This window comes from Carlito syrichta, unplaced genomic scaffold (genome assembly GCF_000164805.1).
Source record: "Carlito syrichta isolate Samal-C Ts95f unplaced genomic scaffold, Tarsius_syrichta-2.0.1 Scaffold315108, whole genome shotgun sequence".
Taxonomy (NCBI): Eukaryota; Metazoa; Chordata; class Mammalia; order Primates; family Tarsiidae; genus Carlito; species Carlito syrichta.
This window is the reverse complement of record NW_007259204.1, coordinates 94,820-109,826: the sequence shown is the minus strand read 5'-3', so window position 1 is coordinate 109,826 and position 15,007 is coordinate 94,820. Positions and strand designations below refer to the sequence as shown.

The 15,007-nt window shown below is 35.9% G+C and overlaps 1 protein-coding gene across 1 annotated transcript in view; it reads left to right on the top strand.

The window, feature by feature from the left end:
• The window catches only part of LOC103274897 (protein eyes shut homolog), an 872,098-nt gene that overhangs the window by 839,291 nt on the left and 17,800 nt on the right, over positions 1-15,007 (top strand). Inside the window, 1 exon segment of the mRNA XM_021706071.1 lies at positions 13,595-13,827. Within this exon segment, the coding sequence (XP_021561746.1) occupies positions 13,595-13,827 (233 nt within the window).

Sequence of the window (15,007 nt, the reverse complement as noted above, 5' to 3'; positions counted from 1 at the left end):
TTCAATTCCTTCTGTAAGGCCATTTTCTCAAAGGTAGGTGTATTGGCAGGTGTGCCAGTCAGTGTCCAAACAGGAAACAGATGTACAACATGTCACAATAATGCAAGCAGGATTTATTTACAACGCTGTGGTAACCCAGGAGAAGATGAAGTGTGGTGTAGGCACAAAGATAGTACAGAAATCACATGTAAGCAGCTGACAAGCTATTGCTACCTCTGGACCCAAGAGGTAAGAGAAAGGGGAGGATGTGTAAGAGAAATAGTTTCTATCAAGGGAGAGAAGGATTCACATAAAAACATTACTCTGACTTCAGTATCCTGCTTCTCTCCCACTGATGCTAGGGCTTCCCTTTAGACCAAATAATCTAAAAGCCAGAGAACATAGGATCCTTATAGATGTGTGGATAGGCAAGCTTTCCGGACATAGTCCATGGTGGAGCAAGCTAGAAGACGACTCTAGAAAAGCAAACTGAAATGGGTGGTATAGTGGCATAGATTGAAAACAATATGAATGTTTTTGTTATATTGCTACTTTTTAAACTTACACAGACACCAAACACACACACTCAGACTGTTTTCCAAACTAACATATCCTTCTGTGAAATGCAATAAATATTTCTAAAGAATGCTATTGTAGTTTTGAAAATTCAGACATAGTAAGACTAGGAGGTGGTATACAAGAAAGGCTGAATAATTGTTCACTCACGGCCTCCCTGGAGCAGAACCACACTCAGTCATCAGTTTCCAAAATCTGGCTTTCTTGTATCAAATCCCCTTGAAGACAGAATCTGAATTAAAAGCTTGAATTGTACCCTGAATCTGGGGATGGGGGAGGTGGATGAAAAGGACACTTAGAAAGAGTACATCGCTGAGCAGACCACTTCTTCACAGTCACAGCAGACCGTGCTGTCACTGATGCCACATGGGGTATCCTAAGAAGGCCTCATAGGCTACCACACATCAGAATAGTCTTTCGTGGGGAAAAGGAGATGATTTAGTCAGGAGCTCACTTCCAGCCCTGACTCATAATAGGCAAAGTTCATCCCCTTGGTAATTAACTTACCTGTACTTACAAGTTCCTCAGGGATCAGTCCCATCAGACTTGGAGAAAGCCAGAGCCCAACTGGTTTGGGTCACAGGTACAGTGATACCTTCCGAGTAGATAATGTCTTATGAGGGTCAGATGTCAGTACAGACCCAATGCTTCTTTAGTGAGATGAGAGCTGAAAAGACACTGGTACTTGCCAGGGTGGTCAGAAACCCCAAAGAAACACTTAAGAAACAGGAGATCATTTGTGTCACCAGCAGTGACCCAAGGCTATAACTACAGCAGTGTAAACAGTGCTAACCTGTGTTGTTCTTGCAAGAAAGTGCTGATATGTAAAACATAGTGCCTGTTTATTACTTACAAAAAAAACTGACTTTCAAACACTTACATTTAAACCTGGGCATATTATTCCACTTTGCATAAACCCCATCGACATCTACTGTAGGTTTCCCAAGAATTTCTGCTGTGTGCAACAGAAGGCTGAAAAGAGTGAGCAGATACAAATATATTGAGCTTTACTCTAGTAGCAGAGGGCGGAGAAAATATCATCAAAATATTGCTTTTATCTTAAGTTATTAAGATTAATTTGATTAAACTCTTTAACTTCAAGGAATATGGATGTTCCCAAAAGCTACTCCATGTTTACCCTGTGAATTGAAGTACTTCCTGACATGTAGTTAAAAACATTGACATAAAGAATAAAGTCCAAGATTTTCACAATCCCTGACCAGTGATGACATGTAACAGTTGTGAAGAAATAGAATAAATAAATAAATGTGTTAGAGTCTTGATCAGAAAGGTTACTCTGGTGTTGACCAAGACTCTTAAGACGTTTATTTATTTATTCTACTACTCCACAACTGTTGCATGTCATCACTGGTCAGGGATTGTGCTGGACACACAGAATACAATGAGGAGGAAAGAAATAGATAAAAATTCCTTTATTTACAGTTTAGACTGTAGGGGGAATATACCAATAGATAAGCTACTGCAGTATAAGGTGGTGTGATTTCTAATAGACGTACAGGGGGTTAAATATATAGGTTGTGTCTAAACTGAACTTGAAAAGTGTCCAGCAAAGCTTCCTAAAGAAACTACCTTCCAAGTTAAGAATTGAAGTACAAATAGGCATCAATCGGAGAAAGTAGGACAAAGCAACAAAGAACAAATTGTTTGAATACTGAGAGATTAGAAACGAGACTTCTCAGGGGGCAGAACCAGCTTGTGAATGGCTTTGGAAGTCATGGTAAGGAGATTAAACTTAATACTAAGAGCAATAGGGAGTCTCTGAATGTTCTAAGAAGGGGAGTTATTGAGAACAGGTTCATATTTTAGCATGATCACCGTGACTAGGGTGATTGGCAGGATTAAGACTGGAGACGAGGAAGTCCACTAGATTGTTTGTTACAACACTTACAAAACAAGAAGTGGGGATGGTGAAAAGTAGACTGAGTCGGATATACGCTGATGGATTACAGAGATCTTGGTGATGAAGTGGACATTTGAAGGAAGAAGGAGAAAGGATTACGTTCAGTTTTCTAATTTGAGTTTTGGCCACATGGGAGAGCTACCAGGTAAAAGAATGAGATTTGGGAGATAGAGAGATACCTGTGGAAGGAAGTCCAAAGGGAGTTGCAGAGTTGTATCAAATGGACCTGATCTAAAGCACTAAAAGCCAGTTAAAACTTTTCAACGCCTATAGGATGAAATATTCAAAAACTGGCATTGAAGAATATTCAAACTATAATTCCATCATAATTCATACTTGCAAATCTATTGTCAAAAGTGTATAAAATATTCCAATTACCAATACTGGAAATTTTTTTACACTTTTTCAAGTACTGTTGCTTCAGCCCAAAATAATCTTTCCCACCTAGAAATACCTTCTTTATTCTGCAGGATTTAGATCAACTAACCTCTCTGTTAAGCCTTCATAACTTCTTGATGCAGACTTAATTTCTTGCTTCTGTGTGTTGTCATAGTAGCTTTTTGTATTTTTAAACTTACTCTCACTTAATCTGTCTATGGATCTCGTTGACCTCTCCAAAAGCTTCTTCAAGTGTCTGACCAGACAGTCTTTGCATACTCACTACCTGGCACCTGTCACATAGTAGGTACACAATAAATATTCGTGGAAAAATGGATAGATTAACACAATTAACTATTTCAGCCAAACATAGTTGCAATAGTGGTATTAGTAGTAAAGTGAATAGAGAAAATGAAAAAGAAATAATATTTTACTTTGGGAGGAGTACATATATGAGGGCAAACCCAAAAGAACTGGAATTATATTTCTGGAGGACAGGCACATTGCTGTATAGAATTCCCCTGCTAGGTAACTGTACTAGGAACTCATTGGCATCAGTGAACCAGCTAGCATTGTCGTGAAAGGCTGCTCAACTCCAGTAAATTTTTTTTTTTATATTCTTTCAACACATTTGCCCATTTCATGATAGATGATTTACGAGGGCACCTGCCCACACTGCACTGAGTGTTCAGCAGTTTTTGACCAAAACCGGCATGATCCCTGTGCTCTACCTTCCCTGTTCACCCGATCTCACCCCCTCATTCACCCGATCTCACCTGAGTGATAAAAAATAAAGTCCTCAAAGGGAAATATTTTGCCCATGTGGAAGAGGTGAAACCAAAAATGGCAAAAGCACTAAAAGGCATCAGCATGCCAAGTTCAAAAACTCTTTTGAGCAGTGGAAAAACATCTCAATAGTTATATTCCATCAAACAAAGAGTACTTTGAAGGTAGCTGAAGTTTAAACATGCAAGAATTAATACACACTCATTTTTATAAATAAATGCCCTTTTGGGGGTACCCCCTTGTATCATTGCTGTCTTGACTAGAAGAGAAACAACAACTATGAAAAATTAATATTCTGTAATCTCGCTTGTATTGTGCCTCAGTGTGGTTGGTGTCCCATAACTTCTTCTTTAAAGTGAATCCCCACGGGCATTCCTGAAGATACTTCAATACACTCAGTAATACAAGATAGACTGTAGACATCAACGGCAACCCTGGTTATTAAATGCTGCTTTACAATAATTCTCTGAGGTCCATATATTCTTACCTGGAAGACTCTTTTAGTTCTCTTAAGTATGGTTTTCAATTCATACAGATTTTGAAATTAAGTCACTGTAAAGGTTATTAAACAAATGTACCTGTCTTGAGTTAAGCTGAAAGATTATAGAGACCATTTTAAGGCATCATGTTTGACTATATAGGAGGTAATGGCATATAGACTGTATCTGCTGTACTGAAGATACCACCGGTTAAAGCCAATTGCCCAACTTATCATGAGCAAGCCATTAATAAACATCCAAATCAGACAAGGCTACATCCATTGCTTCAGTCATATAATTTGGGGTGTTTAAGAACAAGGTGAGATAGACAGTGATGCTTTAACATCTGTGACTACCCTTTGTCTCAGTACCTTTTGATCTACGTATGTGTTTTCTTACATCATCAAGCATTTCTGAAAAAGATTAATCTATACAAATAACATAATGTTTTATTTCACTTCAAGATTTGTATAAGGGAAAAATAGTATTCCAAACACTTCTGAAAATAACGGAAGATATAGCTCTGTTTGAATCTTTTCTTAGAACTTAAGTGGAAATTGATATAGGACACTAAGTGTCTGAGCTTGTTCCTTGTAGTACAATAGAATTTTTTTTTTTTTTTTTTGAGTTGGAGTCTCACTCTGTCACCCAGACTGGAGTGCAGTGGCCGCTCCCAGTCACCGCAGCCTCGACCTGCTGGGCTCCGGCGATCCTTCCGCCTCAGCCTTCCGAGTAGCCGGAATTACAGGTGCGCACTACCACGCCCGGCTAATTTTTTGATTTATTGTAGAGATGGGGGTCTCGCCTGCCCAGGCGGGTCTCGAACCCGCGGGCTCAGGCAATCCACTCACCTCAGCCTCCCAAAGGCGCGGGATTACAGGCTGAGCCACCGAGCCCGGCTAGAATTTTAAGTCATTATTTTACATTTAGATTCTAGTGTAATGCTTTGTGTTCATACTTTTCTGAGATTCCAACACAAATTTATTAGTAAATTTGTGGTTTCTCACAGTAATCAGACAGCAATGACTGTGTTTCAATGTAAGCTACAGTGTTTTGAATGCAAAACTAGTATGTCTAATTTTTCAAAAACTCTTTTGAATTTTGAAATGAACATTTTCTATCATTGTTTTAGATATTTGTGGCTCTATTTTATTAAGCCTAATACGTTAAAATAAATCTTGTAAATCATTCCCTCGATGCAGTAGGCATTTGTAATAACTATATGGTTTTTCTCTTTAGAGAAATTGTTATTTCCCTCTGGCCATAGTTGCCTGCAATTCTGCTGGCTGCCCCCAGGTGAATGATGATATTGAGGGTTGTGATTTTATGACCCAACTGAGCAGGAATATTATTAAATGGATCACTGTTTATTAGTAAAAGGTGTATTTTACAGACTTCTCATGCGAAGTGGTGATATAATTTCACATGTTCATGTTTCCACTCTCCAAATTGCCAGAAAAACATTTTTTAAAGGTCAAAAAATAAATCAGATCAGAGAAAAAAAGATAGGTCCTATTAGAAATTTCTATAAGGTATGCAATTAGAGCCAGATGCAGAGAATTTTTTTCCTGGAATAAAATTTGTATCTTCTCTATCAGTAAGTAATATTATTCATTCAGTTAGCCAAACTCAAAACCTGAGATTCACTTACGCTTTCCTCTCTTTCTCCCCGGGGCAGATATTTTCTGCCTTACTTCCAGATCTATTCATTTTTCTCCACCATGTATGGTACCTTGGGAGGTTGATTTCTATGGGCTGCAACTACCTTGCTCCCCTTGGCCTCCAACTTGCAGCTGTATTTGGGCAATGGGAAGGGAAAACATTAAAGGGACACAAAGACTCTTTCCGTCAGAGTATTTATTCTTCATTGTCTATCAGCTGAGTACAAATTTTTGGTGGCTGCAGTCTTCCCTCCAAGACCACACCGCTTATCAAGTGGTTCTTTCCTTTACTTACATCTTTGTCCACATTGCAGAAATGTTTCCATGTGCTTACTACCCCTTCAGGTTCACTGATTACTGCCTTCTAGTCCTGGGACACTCCCCTATCTCTTCTTGATTCCCTTAAACTTTTCCAAATTGAAATAGTCTGTTCACTAAAGTCACTTTATTTTTTCCTTTTTTTCATTTGTATACATTTATGGAGTACAAGTGTAATTTTGTCACATGCATTGATTGTGTAGTGGTCAAGTTAGTGCTTGTAGGGTAACCAACACCGAAATAATGTACATTGTATCCATTAGGTAATCTCTCATCATCCACGCCTTTCCCATTCCCCCATCCTTCTGAGTCTCCGTTGTTTATTATTCCATTCTGTATGTCCATTTGTACATATTATTTAGCTGCCACTTATAAGTGAGATTATGTGATATTTGCACTCCTGTGTCTTGTTTTACTTAAGATAATGGCCCCCAGTCCCATCTTCATTGCTGCAAAAGACATGATTTCATTCTTTTAATGGCTGAATAGTATTTAATTGTGTTTATTTTCTTGGTCCAATCATCCATTGATTGATCCTGAGGTTGATTCCATATCTTTGTTATTATAAATAGTTCTACAGTAAACATATAGTGCAGGTATCTTTTTGATATATTGATTTCTTTTCCTTTGAGTAGATACCCAGTAGTCAGATTACTGGATCAAATGTTAGTTCTATTTCTAGTATTTTGAGATATCGCCATACTGTTTTCCATAGAGGTTACACTAATTTACATTCTCACCAACAGTGTATGATTTCACTTTTCTCTGCATCCTCACCAACATCTGTTATATGTTCCCTTTCCGAATGTACCATCTGCTTCCTGACAGTTCGTGACTGACCCACACCTCATACATGAAGCCAGTCACAAAGTCCTTTTGGAAACAAATCATACTGCTCTCAAATATCTTGACTTTTCTACATCCCCAAAACATTCCTTTAGTTCAAGTCTCAATTCAATTCTTCTCCTTCTAGGTTACTTCCACTGCTTCCAATTCTTTTCCAAACCACTCTCCATGTTAAAACCAAAGTGGCAGTTTAAAAACAAACATAGGCCGAGCACCATGGCTCACACCTGTAGTTCCTTCAATTTGGGAGGCCGAGGTGAGAGGTTTACTTGAGCCCAGGAGTTCAAGACCAGTCTCGGCAACATAATGAGAACTCATTTCCACAAAAATAAAAAATAAAATCAATTAGCCAGATGTGGCAGCACACACCTGTATTCCCAGCTACTTGGGAGGCTGAGGCAGAAGGATCACCTGAGCCCAGGAGATGAAGGCTGCAGTGAGCCGTGATTGTGCCACTGCACTCCAGCCTGGGTGACAGAGTAAGACCCTGATTCAAAAAAAAAGAAAAAAGAAAAGACATGGATTGTTAATTTACTATTTAAGAACCACTGATGCCTTCACTTTTTGCCCTGCCTGCCTTTCAAGGCACACATATACATGTACTCTACCTTCCTCCAGATCAAACCACTTGCAATTCCCCATGCATGCTGTCTCCTTCCTCTGGGTCTTTGAAAAGGTGGCTTCCTCTAAGAGGGTTTTGAGTGCTTTTGCTAACACCACAGCCTTCTTGACAATTCTTCTCCCAGTTACCACTTCTGGTCTTTCAGGACTCAGTTGTAAACCTCTTGAGAATGCCTTTGCTGATAGTTTTCCTCTACCAATGCCAAATACCTTCTTACCCTCAACCTTGGCATCAGTAAGTCACCCTTTCCCCCTGCCAGGAGTGTAAAAAGTTTAGAAAGTTTTAGTTCAAGGTTCAAATTGTATGAGTTCAAATTCATTTCCATCGTATAAATATTTGCCTTGTGACCTTGAGTGAGTGTATTAAGTATGTACCTCTGTTTTCTCATCTGTACATTCAGGAAAATAAAAATAGTTATGTTTTTATTCTTGTAATAATTAAATTATAGTAGTACATATGCAACATTTAGAACAGTGCTGGGTATACAGTCAGTGCTCAATACATTGTGCAATATTGCAATTGTCTTTTCTTTCCTCAACTCCACAAGACCGAAAGCTCCTTATAAAGGTTCTAGATTCTACAGATCACCTTATAATCTTGATTATTCAGTGTTAGGTGCATAGAGAAAATTGTATAAGTCATTTTTGACTGAACAAATGAATTATGTGAAATGAATTCTAGATTGATTGATTTGAGTTCTCTTTGGGTCAATTTTGTTTTTCAAATCCTGACTGGTAATGTCTAGGTCTAGATTGCTTAAAGGAGTCCTTTCTATGAAAGATACTCTGGAACTCCTGTGAATCTGAGGAAGCTCCTCTCTTCTTGTGAGTCTCAGAAGACAAATTTGCATTTGTCCTTGCCAACACACACGTTCTTATGGCTAGGGCAAGAATGTGATTTTTAATAATGTCACCTTGATTATTGACTTGTCTTTTACTAATTTGGATGCACTTTCCAGATAATAAGTAGTCACACATTTTTAATACTGGCTAATATTTTAGAATATTCTTCTTTCCTGTAAGTTTTATGTTAATTTGGAAGTATTCCAGAATTACCTCTCCATAATAAAATGATTAAATTAATATAATAAATGCTTCCATTTGACATGAAACACTTATAAAAATTCTGCATATTTATATATTTCTTACTACCCATAGTGACAAGGCAATCAAACTTCAATGACTTCTAAATCTAAATGAAGTCACAAGGTAAAAATGCCATCTTAGCCAAAAGTACAGTTTTCATAAATGCATCAATTTAGATTTAATTTTTCTCTATTCTCTCAAAAATCTGTGTGCTATTCACATTAGAATATGAATTTGTAAATTACTTTAAGAATCCATGGTAGAGAGTTCAGTTCCCATAATGATCCACTGCATCTTATATCTAAAAATGATTTGCATTTTAAATGTCTTATCTATGGATTAGAGCATGCATAAAGTAAAAAAAAAAAAAACTTCTCTAGCAATTACTTGGAGTCAGAACTATGGTGTGTTTATTACTTAAGTAAATAAATAAATAAACTGTTTTAAGGTTTTGAATCCTGGTAAGGGAGATAATCACAGTAAATTATTTTATAGTACAAATACAGGAAAATATGAAATTACATGGAAAATGGAGCAATGCAAACAGCATACACATTTCTAAGTCTATATCTACCTAGAATCTATAGAAACTATAAAAACATAAAGACATCAAGCACACAAACATTTATAAGCTGTGTGTATGTGTATGTGTGTGTGTGTGTGTGTGTGTGTGTGTGTGATGAAAACAATAAAATTCCTTTAGGAGATGTGCATTTTGAGAAATTCCTGGAAAGCTAAAAAAAATTTGTGACTTTCACTTTGGGTAGTGTGAGAGCTGAAAAAACCTTCCAGCTATAAATCACACATAAAATATAGTCTAATATAGGAAAAAAGTTTTAACTAAATTACTATAATGCCAAGATAATGTGAAAAATTTTCACAGCCAAGAAAAAAGAAAGAAGCTAAGAAAGAAAAGAAGTTTTTAAAAAATAATAATTATCAAGGAAACTTTCATATCTCACCTTTCGTGGGGGGGGAAACTCTCCCAATTATTTATAACAGCAAACTAGCCAGATATGGAGGTTCATGGGCCAAACCTATTACTATTCACCAAAAATTCTTAAAGAAAAATTTATTATATAATGTTTCCTGTTGGGAATTGTCCCTATGAGATGAGCAAAACAAACACAAATCCTCTTAGGGGTAATGCCTTCAAACTATTCTCACGAATACAGCTCCAAAGAATATGAGCCTACAGCAAAAAATGACAACACTTGCATCAGGAGGCAGGAACCAGGTGAAGAAAGAAGGAGGTGGCTTGGATCTGCAAAGACAAGATGTTGCTAGTATCAGATATGAAATATATACATATATAACATATGCTTGAAAGAACAAAGAAGTAGGATAGCATATTATAATAGATAGGAAGGCAAAGTAGATTGAAGTAAGTGTGTCTGTATTGTATTCTTATTTTTGCAAAAAAAAAAGTGTATCTATATATGTTATCTGCACATGAGATGTAATCCTTGGTGTTTTTGTTTTTGAGATGTATGTCTTGTTATCTGGATTAGAACAGATTTATTTTACTACTTTTAAAATGTTAACACGAGTTTTGAAACGTTTCTTCCCTTTACACTATTAAGGGCCCTATACTCAAGATTCTTCTAGCTGAGTTTCTTCGTTTTTATTTAATATTTCATCTTAGTCATTCTACAAACTCTCTGATTTCTCTGCTTATGAAGCAGGGTTTCCAGGTTTCACACATTTGAGTGATCCAGCTCTTCCTTCCAAGAACTGGAGGTCAGACAAATATCTGCTAAGCAGTAAAGTCAGCTGACAATGAGCAAAGTCCCTCAGGCTGAAGCAATGTGGAGTTTTAGCCCCAGGGTTTTCACAGGCTGCTCTCTGTCTGCAAAGGAGGGATTCCATAGAACCTCCTGGAAGAGGGACAGTGCTGGGATTGAGACAACACGTAGTGTGGCCTCCTTTCCTGTCCCAGCTAGAGTTCCCCAACAGGACTGGGTGTCTTTCTCCAATGACCAGGCTTGGTTTTGAATAAAATCTGCATATGCTATCCAGACATTCATACATTAAGAAAAAGTTCTTGAGGGCTTATTCTTGTTATAACAGTGACTGGTTCATCACTGTATCCTTGTTCAAAGCTACCCAAGAACCAATCAAGCAGATTATTGACACATTATTTTAGACAGATAGTAAATCAAGTAGTTATATAAGGAAAGCAAAGAAGTTTCATTTTTAGAATTTTTTTTATTCCATGCAAATATCAATTCTGGTCTATTTCTTAACTCTCATGCAGTCATGATTTTTAGAATTAAAAAATGTAATTTTACTGCTCCTTTTTTACATTGCTAATTATACTAATATGTCCATCTAGTTATGTTTAATAAACTTCCAAGTTCACTGGATATTTTTAACCTCTATGTAAAAATAATTTAAATTTTAGCCGTTAGAACCAATGTTTCTTTTTAAATATATAACAAATCGAATACATTGTATTTAATTCTAAATTCTTTCTTTATTTTAAAGATTTGGGTTACAATTCAGGATTAGGTATATATGTGGTCATCATATAGGTAAAGTTTGGGCCTCCCTTTGGTCCCCCTTGAAATCCAAAGACTATTAATAATGATATATCAAATATGAAATTTGATTTTTATAACATAAAATATATCTGATTAATACTGGTTTCAAAATTTGATTTATGATTTAATGTTTTAATAGGAAGATCAATTGATAGTAATTATTTCGTGTAATCAGTTAACAACTAAAATGTGCACAATATTGATTTTTTTTTTCCAGGTGAGAAATAGGATCCCTGAGTAGCTATAGTAGGAGAAAAGTAGTGACATTTAATTCAGTCTAATTTATTCCTGACAAAGAGGTGATTGACTGCAGTTCATGAAGTTCGTGGCAAATGCTAGATGAAATGGTGAAATTATTCAGAAACATTAAAACTAAAAACTAAATTAGAATTCAGAATATTGAGTAATAAATCCATGTAATTCATATTAGCATTGCCATTTAACTTGATGAAAGTTACCTTAAAGGGACAAACTTATATTGTGAGTACCAGTAGGAAGAAATATGCTAATTTCCTAATAGAACAAAATCAAAGAAAGTTGATTATAAGATTGCATCAAAAGTGTTAGAATTTATATTACTTACAAAATTGGAGAGTTATATAATGAAGCAAAAATTAACCCCTGAGTGACAAAATTATTTCACTTGCTTTTTTCTTGTTAGTAGTGTCATACATTGCATATTTACCAAAAAAATGATTTAAATTCATTCACATAACATTTATTAGAGAGTCTACTAAGGGGTCAAGCATTGTTGTTAGGAATAAAATAAAGACAAGCACATAATGTTCCATTAGTCCTCCATGGAGATTGCAATCCAAAGGACACTGAAGAGGGTTAGGTTCAAGTAGTCATAAAAATAAATCTATCAATACAACCTGTGATTAACACTGTAAAAAAGAATTTCACTTTGTAAAAGAAATGCAAAACAGAAGACCTACATATAAACATTATATCAGTTGAATGTTTTCATAAATTGTTATCTGCTTTCAACTTTTGTATTCTGATTAGTTGACATGAATGTGCGTAGTAGATTAAAAAAATAGCTATTTAAGTATCCAATGTCAGTCAGAAATATGTTGCAATGACTTCTTTTGCTAAGATTTTATCTTTATGCCAATGCACAAAATAGAAATTTACTCAGATTAAATTGTTGATTATTTTTATTGCAGCAAGACTTTTTTTAACCTTAGAAAGAAAATTCTCTCATGATTTTATTGAGTGATATTCCAAAAACCTCTTCTTCCCAAACCGTATGAAAAAATCATGAGTACACTGAAGACATTAATTCAACGAACATTTATAAAGTGTTTATTATAAATAGGGATTTCTACACAAATGAGAAATTTGTATGTGAAGGGAAGGTAGAAAACCAACAACTTATGTACAGCCTATTAGAAGAGTCTACACAAAATAACTACACTGCAAGCACGTGGCAACTGTTCTAACAGGAATACTAGAGTGTGGGATTTTAGAGATGAAAGAAGCATCAATTTTATCTTGCTGAGTCAGGGGCAACCGAGAAGGGTATGTGGAGGAAATAACATCGTGGACTTGCACGATGGGTAAATTTAGGTATGAAGAGAGGAACAAGCATGAATAGAAAGTACTTTGAACAACCTTGCAAAATTAGGAACGCTCAGGGTCTTTAATGAATAGCAATCCCATTGGTTTGAGAGAATTTTATTTACTAGGAATCATGATAAAGTAAGCTGGAAGAGCAGAGGGGAGTCAGATTGTCAAGGAGCTTTGAATGTAAAAGCAAGGAATTTCACTTAATCCCGAGAAAATTTTTGTCATTTATTAAAAAAGAAAAAGATTAAATGGGTAATAAAATTTGTGAAAAAAAATAGAGAAACATTTGTGAGTTTTTCTTAGATACTTCTTGAATAACTTCTAGAAATAAAGGCCAAGTCACTCTGAGAAATGCATACTTCTAGCAATCAAGAAATCATTCAAATTCAGTCAATGTTAGCACTAAAATGTGACATGATCTGATTTCTAGATCTTAGACTCATAAGATTCAGAACATCCAAAGGAGAACTATAAACTATACTAGCCAAAAGTCTAATTCTTTCCATAAAAGAACTAACTCTTAAGCTTGTGAAGGTCAATTCTCCGAGGTTTCTTACCTCTTTGAAGAAATTAATTTAGGTAATCAAAACCACGTAGATTGACTACAGCTCCACAGTTCACCCAGGGTTACATCCTGAGGCTCAGACTTTTCCAACACTTACAAATTGCACAGTTGTAAAACAAATATCATAATTGTGTTTGTCCTCAGCTAAACCTGGCATCAATGTTACTCTTATTCCCTGTTGTTTTAAACCAAACTTTCCATTTCTGTTTATGCTCCTAATACTTTTATTTATGTTTTGTTTCTGGTCTGTTTACAAATCATAGATCCCAGGATTTCACTCGATCTCCATCAGCCTCCTTTTTTGCCCCTCCTGGTGTGACACAAGGGGCTGACCCCACATGGACGTCCCCCAGGCCCTCTCCCGCAGTGCCCTCTGTGTGCCAGGAGGACGTATGCCACAATGGAGGTACCTGCCATCCCATCTTCCTGTCTGGTGGTGCCGTCTCATTCCGATGTGACTGTCCACTGCATTTCGCTGGCCGTTTCTGTGAAAAAGGTAAACACTTTTCATCATCCTTCTGTATTTCTTTTTTAAAAAACTTCTCCAGAGAATGGAAGAGAGTTGAAATATATTGGAAGTATACCAGTGGATACCGGCACAAACAAAAGACATCTGTATAATTTTATATCAAGACAAATTCTGATAGAACACTTTTGGTTCAGTCTTGTAAAAGCAAACCTAAGATTTTTTTTTTTTTATTTAGGAATGCCTCTCGAAATATATCTTTGGTTGCCACATAAAGTAATAGTTAAAATTCAAATGCAGTGTTATTTATGTAGTTACTTCTAAAATTATGGTGAAACCTTCCTATGTCACTATAGAGGCAATTAGGTTCTAATTAATACTATTTTTATTGCCTAAGTGCTAATGAAATCACCCCTTTTCTATATTTCATATGCAGATCCTCATATTTAAATTTAGTGTTTAAGGAGAGTACATTAATTATTGATGCTAACAATATGGTTTCAGCATTAATCAAGCTATTTATGAATCAAAAAACACATTCCCTTACTGTCAACATCTCATGACCTCCTAAGAGGTTTGTGGTTAATTAGGACAAGACTGCAACTGAAGCCAGACCACCCTGGACAGATCATAAAGGCATTAGGTCATGATGTAGCTGACTGCATGTCCTTACACTGATAGACGAAAGTGTCATTGTTGTCAACAGGAATTAATCACTAGTTCTAAATTAAGGAGGCAGGGATGGGGATTACTATTGGATTATGATTCAGATTGCAGAGAATTTAATTACTTATCCAAGATTGTATTAAATAATAACTCCCCTTTTTAATGCTAAAATATGAAACTTCCTAAAGTTAATTCAAAGATACACATACATGTTATTCAATTTTTCTTCCCAAATAACCTTAAGTGACTGCTGTGAATGTTTTGGCATTTACCAAGTAAGCAGACACAGTAAAAGGCACGGAAATGGCAACAGTTCATTTTCATGTTTATTTTAAAACAACATATAAATACTCTTTAAGATTGATTTTTTAACTGTAAAATATGTTTGAAGACATCAATATGGCTTGATTTTTAGACGAATATTTTATGTGTCTGCAAAGTATCATGAGGTTTGCTTTATGCAATAATTTATGACCATTTATGCTATATTCTACATGTAGAGGTCTAGGGAAATAGCTTGGGTTGAAGAGTTCTTTTAGATCTA